Genomic DNA, 11,512 nt, shown 5'->3' on the forward strand with positions numbered 1-11,512 from the left:
AGGTAAACATCAGTTTATAGTAGTGTATTAGTTTAGCTTAGCTTCCCTTAGCTATCTTAGCTCCCTTAGTTAGCTAATCATAGTTAGCCTCATCTTGTTTTATGTAATTTAAAATTACTTTAGCTCAGCTATTTGTAGTTTGTCTTAACTTAAATGTTTTTTACTTTAGCGAATCATTCATAGCTCATTCTAGTTAAGCTAACCAAACCTTAGCTTAGCTAGTTATAGTTTGCCTTATCATATTTAAGCTATTTAACTTAAGCTAGTCATCATTAGTCTTATAGCTTTTCTAGATTTAGCATGAGGCTAACCAGCTTAGCTAATCATAGTTTGTCTTATTTGTTTCATTTAAATTTAGCATACCTTAGCTTGTTTGCCATAGTTTGTCTCAACTTATTTAAACGTATCATAATTAGCTCATTCTGTTTACACAAAGCATACATTACCTTAGCTAGTTATAGTTTGTCTTATCATAAATAGCTTCTGTAGGTTTAGCATACCTTAGTTTAGCTAATCATGGTTAATATTATATATCTCAGCCTATCTCAGTTTATTTTATTATGTATTATATTTAAATTAAGTACATTTTAGCCTAGCTAGTGTGTCTAAAGCTTTAAATGTTTTTATTATTTTCAAATTAAATCCAGAACTAACAGGGAAGTCTTAAAATGGCGCCTTCAGTGTTTTATTGATGTTTGGTTGGTTTGTCTAAAGTTTGTTTCAAGTTTTCTGCAAACAGAAAACCTCTAAGACGTTCCACCTTTGGCTTTTCTGGTTGATATAACAGCAGAGTAAAGGAAATGAACAGTTTAATCAATTAACGTCACATTTGAGAATCAAACATTGACAACAAAAGTCTTGCTGTGTAGCTGCAGCTAATAGCCGTTAGCCGTTAGCTGTTAGCCGTTAGCTGTTAGCTGTGTGGCATCCAGTTCTCCCTCCTCACTTCCCACCATTCCCCACAGCTGGACGATTACACAGGTGTTTGGCAAAAACACGCTGTTTGGACCACAGAGGGGATGTGTGTGTGTGTGTGTGTGTGTGTGTGTGTGTGTGTGTGTGTGTTTGCTTGCACAGCTTTCCTGCAGGGCCTTTGTGTTTAAATGTGTGTGTTTTTATTAGCACTGATTCAGAGCAGGAAGAAAGCTGGTCTGAATCGGGGCTGAAAACTTTCACCACACTTTCTGAGTTTCCAGCTACGTCTCAGTTGTGGTCATGCTTGTAAGGCTTTTCAAAACAAATCAGCGTGGTCCGGGTTCCTGCGCCGTCTAGATGGTCTGGAAAAAGAAAATGAGACTTTAGAAATGTCTAAACGTTGTCCTGACCTGGATTATTTTAGCCTATTTGTTATTTAGCTTCTCATCACCTTTTAAATTAGCTCATTAGTTTAGCCTAAAGTTGACTTATCTTGTTTTTAAAATTTTCCTTTCCACATTAAATTATTAAAAGGTTTTCTTCTCAAATTGTTTAAAAATGTTTGTTTTTCATTTTGGCGGCAGAAAATGCTACCAAAACATAAATAAGCACGTCTTGTAAAAAAGGCCTCAACATAGTTAGCGAGTTAGCTAACCCTAGCACCCAGAATGTCTCTGAATGTATTTGGTTAATTTGTTCCCAAAGATTAAAATGATAAAACATTGCCAAGCTGTTTATGTATTAATACTGTTCAAAATATGCAGAATGATTATATTTTCAAGGCGCTAACAGTTAGCCCACAGTGCTAACATTAGCCAAAAGCACGATGCTGCTGCTAGAAAAACAATAGCTAGGATGTCACATCAACAAACCAGTTCACAGTTTTAAATCATATAAACTTTTATTTTTAATTAAAATATGATCATAAATCAGTTTCTCTTTATTTCATTTAATATTCTGGGTGATTTTCTGAAATGTGGCTAGAATGATACAAACATGAAACTTTACACAAATGTTTTTCAAACGATTCCTGAAAACTGTAAATGCAAAGAGAAACAAATCATAGATTATATTAACTACCCTAGTCTATTTAACTTTAGTTTATTACACATTTTACTGAAATTATTTAAATTAAACATATTTCAGCTTAGCTAGTCATAGTTGGTCTAATTGTGATTTTTTTTTTTTGACTAAATCGTATTTTGGCAAGAAAGATTATTTTAGGAAGGTTATGATGTTCATTAACTGTTTAGTTACTTTGTAGCGGAAGTTGTTTCTATTTTAAAAGTGGAACTTGTTCGTTTTGTTGCTGTTTGATCAATTTTGTGCTTTCCCGCTACGTTTGCTAACGTCCTGTGGGCTAAGCCCCCCCGGTCCATAAAACCTAGAGACGCCCCTGGACGTAATGGTTCAAAAATGCAAGAGGAAGTAGAGAGCTGAACAGATTGAAAAAATGAGACAAACAGGAGCAACAGGAGGAGCTAAATTCAACCTTTCTGCATTTAGACGACAAAATCAATCAAAGCAAAAACATAATTTAGGCTTAAAAAGTGGATTTAAAGCCGACAAACGAGGGATTACATTTATTCTTCCTGAACAACATGAAGAGAAACGTGAAAACAAGAAAATACTTTTCTACACTTCTCTTAAAGTTTCTCTGTTTCAAACATTTTTTAATTTCATGAGGCTGGAAACAAATCGTCTTAATTTTCTCAGAGTTGAAGTTTGGGCGTCTGAGCGGAAACGGACCGGCTCGACGTCACGCCAGGTGAATCTTTTACTTCTGAATCTGGTTGTTGTTTGACCCGCAGACAGAGATACGGTGTCAGGCTGTGACTGTTCGTTCTGCTGCGACTCAAGGATGAAACTCAGACTAAACTGTTGCTCTAAATGTTCTTCCCTCCTTTCACGCACTGATAAAACCAGTTTATTCTGCTGTTCAGACACAATGAAAATACAAAACACACCTGCAAAAAACACAGGAAATCCAACAAATTACACATTTAAATCAGCAGTAGTTTCTTTTTCAGGTTTTTATGATCATTAAAATACCATCTGCAGTTTTTAAACCTTTAGCTGACATTTGTGTTTTTGTTTTTTCACTTTTTGTTTGAAATAAACATAATCTCCAGAATTAATCAATTTATAGTTTATTTGATGGGATTATCTTTCAGAAAACAGAAAATATTAATACTTACTAGGTCCATTTACCTTCAAATATTTCTCTGATACTGTAATAGTATAATATGAAAATAGATTCATAATAATACAAAAATGAAATGAAAAATGAAATCAATGTACAAAAATTGTTGTAAAAATATGAGAATAGTTATAATATTTTAACAATAAACTTCTACAAATACAAAGTTGAAATAGTATAAATAAAGTCAGTATTTCAATGATAAATCTGTAATTTTAAGATTTCATTTTCTTATCCCTAATATTTCCTAAAATTTAAAGATGGTGCACTTCATTTTTACCATGTGCGTAGTTCCGTATAACTTCTGCATATTTTATTATTATTACCCATGTGTCGCTACCAGCTAGCTGGCTAACCCCAGTAGCTCCAGCTTGACTTTCAGATGTTCAGACCAACAAACCTCCTTCATGCTGCGACTTCCAAGCTGAGGAACATGGCAGTGGCAGCATCATGCTGTGGGTCAGAGTTGATGGGAAGAAAAACCTGACGTAGAAGCAAAGATATTATGGGATGATTTAGATCAGGGGTGTCCAAAGAGAGGCCCGTGGGCCGTTTGTGGCCCTTAAAATTATGAAAATAAAGTTATAAAAGGACGAGAATAAAATAGACAATATATGAGAATAAAGTCATAAAATTTAAAACAAATTCATGAGAAATAAATTTTAAATATTATGAAAATAAAGTTGTACAAGAAAAAACTCATAATATTACTACAATAAAATCAGAAAATTGAGAATAAAACTCCAATAATGAGAAAAAAGTCATGAAATAAAACGGCTTTATGAGAAAGTTTGAATGAAAATTTAAAGTTATTTACTGTATAATTTCTAAGGTTTTAAAAAATTATTTTATGTTTATAATTTGTTTTGAGCTACATTCATAAAACTTGAATATTTGCAGCAGGAAATCTCTGAACATGAAATGTTCTGGGTTTGTGAAGCCAATATGCAGTACTCCAGTCTCCCACCAGGGGGCGGATGATGACAATCTGATCTGATGAAATGATTTTAGAGCAAAGCAAAGATTTACATTTAGATTAAAACCAGAACTTCAGACACTCATTCATAATCCTCTGAAAGCTGAAGTTATTCTAGTTGTTTGTGTTTTTCTACCACAGTTTTTCCTTCCACCTAACCTTCCACCATTATGAACTGAGAGCTTCTTCAGAAATGAGGCTCCATTTCTTGTCCTGCTACATCATTATGTATTTTTTGCTTTGTAACTGAATCACTTCAATAAATGAACTATTTGTGGATAAATATTTATTTTCCCTGTTTTGCACTTTTTTCTTCCACTTAACTTTCTACTAATATATGCAGCCAGCTCAACCTCAAACCCCAAAAGGTTGTTGTGGTTCATGAATCCATAAAATTAAATTTACTTTTATAATTTTTGTACTTCTTGCAACTAAATCACATAAATTAATAAGTTTGTTCTCCATTTTTGTAAATTTTTCTCCCTAATTTTTCCTTCCACTGAACTTTCCACTGATATATGCTTGAATGCGTCCAGCTTCTTCAGCCGTTACATTTTTATGGTTCAACATTCCTGAAGGATGTCGATTAGTTTTTTGGTTTCCATTCTTAATAAGCCACAATCATCAAAACAAAAATATAAAGTAAATAAAGTATTTTTATAATTTATTGCACTTTTTGTTTTAATTTTTGAGACTAAACCAGTAAAATAAATGAAGTATTTTTGCACAGGTTTGTTGTTTTCACTGTTTTGCACATTTTTCCTCACACATTTTTTCCTTCCACTAAACTTTCCATTGAACAAATCCAAGCGGCTTCTTCAGCAATGACCTTTTTGTAGCTCTCCCTCCCATAACAGGATATTTCTTCTTTAAAAACACATTCATGTTCTTGTTTTCTGGATGTTTTTGTTGTCTTGTGAGGAAACTTTTCGCTGAAAGGAACGCGATTACAGAACAACTTTAAAGATGTCCCCCTGCGTGGACTGCGTGGGGTTTCTGATGGGAATTAATGGAATAAATGCGGGTTTGGGTGATTCGTGGAGACGCACCTGTGTTTGTTTCCTAATGATCGCGGATGAAAGCAGCCAATCACCGCATCAAACCGCCAGTCAATCAAAGCGTCTCGTCTATTTTCTGCTTCTTCCAGCTTTAGTTGTGCGCTCAGAGTTTCTGCTCGCTCCTGCAGCCGCAGCAGCTGTGAGCTAGGTGGCCGCACTCCCGCATTTATCACGCAGCCAGCCACGCATCCAGGCAGGCAGCGCCGCGCATGGGCTCCGTCCTGCGCACCGGGGGATCTCCAGCAGCCGCAGCCGACAGGAGCGCACTGCCAGCCGGCTTGGGAGCAGCGCGCATCCCGCCTGGACTCTCCCTCTGAAACACTCCGCTTTTTCCTTTTCTTTTCTTTTCTTTTTTTTTTTTTTTTTTTTGCGGCTGGAAAAGAAGAGCGAGTGAGTGCGGAGTGAGGGGGGGAAACACGCGAAAACACTCCCCTCTTCTCTTCTTTTTATTTCCTGTCAGTTTGTTTTATTTCCTGCTGCCAGAAACCAGGAACCGGGACTGAAGCGAGCCGCAGCTCGGGGGATGAAGCCGAACTAGCCCCGCTGGTCGCGGCTCCGCGCTCGTTTTTCTGGATTTATTCCGCTGTGGAGGAAAAAAAACGCAAAAGAAGCGACCCGGTGCGCACAGAACCCCTCTACTCTTCCTCTTCCTCTTCCTCTCCTCTTCCCCCCTCCTGTCTCCTCTCCATCTCTCTGTCCGTCTGCTGTGTCCATGTTTGTAGGTGATTTAGCTAAAATGCACCATCATCAGCAGCGGATGGCCGCGTTGGGGACGGACAAGGAGCTGAGCGACCTGCTGGATTTCAGCGCGGTAAGAGACGCGCCTCTCCGGCCGCCGGCAGCCGCGGCGCGGCGCCGCTGCGGAGCTCCGACTGCTGCTGCTGCTTTTAACTCACTTTAACTTCTGAGTAACTTCTCTTACAGAAACAAACTCTGTGCATATATTGTTGTTTGAATTTGATTTTCTGCCTGTGTGTGTGTGTGTGTGTGTGTGTGTGTGTGTGTGTGTGTGTGTGTGTGTGTGTGTGTGTTTCAGACAATTGTGATGCTGCATCAGTAATTTTGTTGTCTTGTAGATGCCAAACAGCGATTTGAAAATGTTCCCAACATCCATGGTAGTATATCTCATTTTAAGTCCTTTTCTTTCTCCCTGTTCATGTGTCGCCTGATGATTTTTTCTGATTTTTACTTAGTTTCTGCAGCAGGATAGAAATGCTCGATGCTGGATTTGCAAAATGCATGACATAAAAAAAGAAAGCAGGATTTTATCTCCAAACTTTATTTTATTTTCTTCCTCTCTGTTTGTGATGAGCAGCTTGTGTTTTGAACTTAACGGACAGGAAATCGAGTCTCTGCCATGTTTTTTTTTTTTTTTTTTTTTGCGCCTCTCCCCCTCTGGGAGCAACTTTTGTGAGGAGGAGGGAAAAGAGAAACTGAAACACCCTGAAATGCGCCGCAGCTCGCAGGAAAAAGCTCAGATTATGAAGCGTCGGATGCAAATAGGAAATAAAAAGCAATTTAAGCGATTTAATGAAAATGTTGCAAATTACACCTTTAACATAGAATGAGGCCTGCAGGAAAATATGTAGCGAAATGTCCACAAATTATTTTATATTTTTTACAATTAACCACAAATTGACCAATTCTTAAAAACCCTGAACAAATGAAAGAGTTTTTTAATATTAAAGAGTTAAAACCTAAATGTTCTTGTTGTTTGCAGCAGGTCCCAATAAATCGGCTAATAAAAGTCTAATAAAATCCCTGCCAGCTCTTAAAGCTGCACTGTAATCTAAATATCACCATTTATTTCTCTAATTCTCCCACTTTTTCCTTTTATCCTTCCAGTTATCCTCATATTTCTACAACATCCTCCTGCATCTCAAACCCATCAGATTAATGACAAACTTTGTATCTAATGTGAATTTGAGTTTTTCTGGTGGCGTAGTTTTTATGTTTCGTGTTTTTGTTGAATTGGAAGCAGCATCCTTCGTCAGCGCGTTGAAACAAAGGAGGGCAGCAGCAGAGCCTCCTCTCTAATTTATGCGATTATCTTCCCTCATGGCGCCTCACAGCCGTTTATCGATGCTGATAATCCAGATTAGATCTTTTCATCCCGACCAGAAAAACGACTAAAACTGTCGCGTTCCCGCGTTTCTCCTGAAAATCGTGGCGTTTTCTGCCAGGGTGAGGCGCCTCTGATTGGCCGAGGAGCCGCCGCTTTAACTCGGCTTGTGTTTCTGCTGTACGTGTCTAGAGCAGGTGGTGGCTAGGTGTGATGGTTTTCTGCAACGTTTCAGTCTGAATGGATCGCTTCACTCCAGAATAAACCGGCACGTTCGTCCAAAGTGACCCTGAAAGGAGTTTCTCTCCTCCTGTGTGTTTGTCTTCTATGATGACTGGGCGTTCATCGAAACGAGTCAGAGAGTCGAGTCCGTCCTGAAACACCTGAGTGAATTATTTCACAGGGTGACTCTGCTGTCGGACCAGAGACTCGGTTCGCGGGACGGACGACCTGCTTCATGGTTTGTTTTAAAGTCTTCAGACAGACAAACATTCAGACTCGACCTTGATGTGGAAATCCTTGAGTTTGAGACGATTTGTTCCCAAACTTTCCAGATTCCAACCAACAAACTCGAGACAATCCCAACTTTCTGACCTCTTAGATTTTAGACAAAATGAACTGATTGAACTCTGTGGACTTTGGCTAGTTGACCTGATAGTAAAAGCTAAACGGGTTTCCTGACTTTACCTTGAATTTAACTCTGAATAAAGAGACTTGAAGGTGTGAGACAAGTCTTAACCCTCATAGCCTGACAGGTTCCTGACTCGGGAATCGTAACTTGTATAAATCAGACTTCATGTTGAATTTGGAGGTTTGTCATCGCGGACAAACCAGTCGCTCTATTAGTGTCATCATGTCTTTGATTTGTTGGACCCGACCTTTGACCTGACTAAACTTAGGAGTTGGGACCTGACTGGATCATTTTGGGGACCTGACTGGATTCATTTTGGGACCTGACTGGATCATTTTGGGACCTGACTGGATCATTTTGGGGACCTGACTGGATCATTTTGGGACCTGACTGGATCATTTTGGGGACTTGACTGAATCATTTTGGGGATCTGACTGGATCATTTTGGGGATCTGACTGGATCATTTTGGGATCTGACTGGATCATTTTGGGGATCTGACTGGATCATTTTGGGACATGACTACTTCTGACTTGGTGTCAGTTTTGCAGACTTGACTGAGAGGAAACTGTCTTGATTAAGAACGTGTGTCTGCATTAATCAGTCGTGGCGTTGCTCTGTCCAGGCAGAGATTCGGATCTTCAGTCTTGGTTTCACCGTACCTTTGGACTTGTTGGACCGGACTTGGAACTTGACTCAGTTGGGATTTGACTCTGGATCCATTAGTCTTGAGGTGAACTCAGCTGATCCTGCCTTATTTATACGTGATCTTTGCTTTGGGTTTACTCACCATGCCGTCGGTCTCTTTGGACAGGACTTGGACTTGGGGCAGGATTGGCCCCAGGTTGTCCCTGTTGGTCTTTATTTGGGACTGACTATGTGAGGCCTGACCTGAATGTTGCTCATCTTGACTTAAGACGTGAATCTGGATGACCTGGCATTGATGTACATGAAGTTTTAGGTCAGAAACTAAATGCTGGTCGTGTTGTGAGTCTCTGTCGTCTGGTTGGGGACGTTGGACGTTGCCTGTGTCCCGGTCTTGTCTCTAGACTTTCTAACCAGCTCTTGACATCGTCTGGGTTTAAACCTCATTGACTTGTTGAACTGCTGTACCTTGTCTTGGACTCACTCCCTGTATTTACAGCCATGTTGGACTAGACCGCTCTAACCACGATGCAGCTAATGTTGACTAAGCATTTCATTCCAGATAAGATCAGGATTTTGGTCTTACGGCATGGAAATCCAGTTTTAGGGCCGGAGATTCACATGCTAGTCTTGGTTTGGTTTGTCAGTCTGCTGCTGTGACTTACTGATAACTTCATGCTTGTTGGACCTGGAAGCTACCTTCCTTTAGCGAGGATTGGACTCTGGACACGTTGTCTTTGTCTTGACATGTCTTGTTCTCCACCATGGACTCATTGAACCAAGTCTGAGGTCTAAATGGTTTGACTCTGGATGAATCGCTCTTGGTGTTGGACTGAGTTGTAGTTTTTGTGCCCTGGACCTTCCTGTTAGGACTTTAATTTAACGGACCGTATCTTGCGCTAACCTCAGTTTCAGACTCGCAGGACGGGACGGGCCCAACAGAGTCTGTCTCGTTGGATCTGTTGCTGGTCTTGACTAAGGATCAGGCCGACGTCTTGATATTAGACTTGCTCTTGGAGCTGCTTGTTGTGGCTTTGATTGCTCCAGATGTTGGCTGTGATGCAGAAGTTGCCAATCTTTAGTGACTTAAACTGTTGTTGGACCCTCTGGTTAGTCTTGAGTTGAGATTTCTGACGTTTGACTTCTTAAACATTACCTGCTCCTCATGTTTCATATGCCCACAGCATGTTTGGACTTTATTAGCCAGAATCAAGACCAAGTTCAAGACTTTGACCCTCTTGGTGTAAGATTTTACTCACAGTCGGTGTTGGACCCTCAAATTGAGATTTGATGATTTGTTAGATCTCCTGCCTCAGATTTACTTTTATAACTTTTGTGTTAGACTGAGAGCCGATCCTAGACTTTAACTGAGCCTTTCTGACTTGATGTTTAATGACGATGTGGAACGTCCCTGTGACATGCAGACTAAGGTTTATAAAACTAACCCCAATCATGCATTAATCAGGGCTTTAAGTGCTGCTTGATGATCAAACCCAGTCCAAGTCATTATATGAAGACAAACTATTTAAAACATGTAGCTAATCTGAGAAAAGGCAGCAGATGAGCTGCGTCCAGCTGCAGACGTGAGGTTTTGGAGTGAAGCGCTTCATGCCACAGTGCAGTGCTGTAACTGTAGAGATGTTTCTTGCCGTTTGCAGCGTCAGTGCTCTCAGAGGTAATCTGCTCTGTGTTTGTCTTGTAGATGTTTTCCCCTCCTGTTAGCAGTGGAAAGAACGGACCCACCTCCCTGGGGAGCGGACATTTCTCCGGCTCAAGTACGTCACCGTCTCCCCTTCCTCTCTCCTTCTACTTCCTCTTGATCCTTTCTTTTTCCTCAGTCCTCCCTCTTTCCCTACACCTGCTCGCTGATGGCTGTTTGAATATTCCTGCAATGTTTGGGTTTTCTTCTGGAGCATCGCTGGGCGTCATGTTCTCTGAGAAACCAGCTGCTTGGTTGACATGTCTTTGTTGGACAGAGTGACTTTTAAAACTTAGTTTTTGACTTGAGGATTGTGTTGTTTTTGCTCAAACTGCCTTTGCAGCACATTTTCAGTGACGTTTCCGAGGCTGACCAAAACCCCACGGTGTTTATATTGTCTTTTATTTTCGCTGTGATGCATAAATGTTGTTGCTCATGTTGGCTCCTGATGGAGACTTCCTGTTTTTCTGATTTGCTGCTCTTATCCTTTCCTGCCGGTGACGTTGCTGAGATCGGTACATAACCCTGGTGATTACATGCATTGTTTGGGTTCAGAAGCAGAGGATCAAGCTGTGGGTTTTCAACATGCAGCGTAATGTTCCTTATATCGCAGCTCATTTTATTCTCCTGTTGCCACTTCTTGATGGTGCTGCTTGTTTTTATTAAGCTCTTGTTGTGAATGTTTGTGTGCTGATGGTTTTAAGGTCTGAAGCTGGAAAACGTGACAGAAGAATCCATGAAACGCAGTTCGGTTGGTTTGTTGTTGGTCCGACTGTGTCGAGGAGCCGATGGCGTTAAGGGAAGAAAACCTGAACTTTGGGGATTATTTGAAGATAAACTGATTTATAAAATCCACACTATGCCAGCTTCCTGTTACCATCTATGGACTCTATTTGTGGGACGGCATCCAGTCGGCTTTTAGGCTAATTTCACACAACAGGCTAATGAGACAAAAATACGACTTTTTCACGGCCCGGTTCTGATCTTTTCACCCCCCAAAAAATCCAGTTTGAACCAGTTCCAAACTGGAACTGAATCGTACCTGAAAGTTTTTAAAGATTGAAAGTCTGGTGTTGATTTTGTAATCGATGGGTAGAGGCGGCGGCCATGATGACTGCCGTAAACAGAGCGCTGCTGCTGGGCGACGTCAGCGGGAAGCTTTGGGGTCGTAAACCGTTCACACAGAAATCTGTATGAACTGATTCCTGTATGAACTGATTCCTGTGTGAACTGATTCATGTGTGAACTGATTCCTGTGTGAACTGATTCCTGTGTGAACTGATTCCTGTATGAACTGATTCCTGTGTGAACTGATTCCTGTGTGAACT

The 11,512-nt window shown here is 40.2% G+C and overlaps 1 protein-coding gene and 2 long non-coding RNA genes across 3 annotated transcripts in view; 1 reads left to right on the forward strand and 2 right to left on the reverse strand.

Moving 5' to 3' along the window:
- Positions 1-795: 795 nt before the first annotated feature.
- LOC103154756 (uncharacterized) lies at positions 796-5,415 on the reverse strand. The gene is made up of 3 exons (XR_477960.2): positions 5,141-5,415; positions 3,516-3,598; positions 796-1,277 (listed from the first exon to the last, which is right to left on the reverse strand). It is a non-coding gene; the product is annotated as an uncharacterized LOC103154756 (long non-coding RNA).
- A 149-nt stretch (positions 5,416-5,564) lies between these two features.
- tcf4 (transcription factor 4) overlaps positions 5,565-11,512 on the forward strand; it is a 208,842-nt gene continuing 202,894 nt past the window's right edge. Inside the window, exons 1-2 of the mRNA XM_016663012.1 lie at positions 5,565-5,960; positions 10,188-10,260. Of these exons, the coding sequence (XP_016518498.1) occupies positions 5,862-5,960; positions 10,188-10,260 (172 nt within the window). The 5' untranslated portion in view covers positions 5,565-5,861. The remainder of the gene's footprint in view (positions 5,961-10,187; positions 10,261-11,512) is intronic.
- Positions 6,510-8,390, reverse strand: LOC107833507 (uncharacterized). Its single transcript, XR_001659254.1, has 2 exons — positions 8,359-8,390; positions 6,510-8,294 (listed from the first exon to the last, which is right to left on the reverse strand). It is a non-coding gene; the product is annotated as an uncharacterized LOC107833507 (long non-coding RNA).

The sequence above is a fragment of the Poecilia formosa genome, unplaced genomic scaffold (assembly GCF_000485575.1).
Source record: "Poecilia formosa unplaced genomic scaffold, Poecilia_formosa-5.1.2 Scaffold399, whole genome shotgun sequence".
NCBI lineage: Eukaryota > Metazoa > Chordata > Actinopteri > Cyprinodontiformes > Poeciliidae > Poecilia > Poecilia formosa.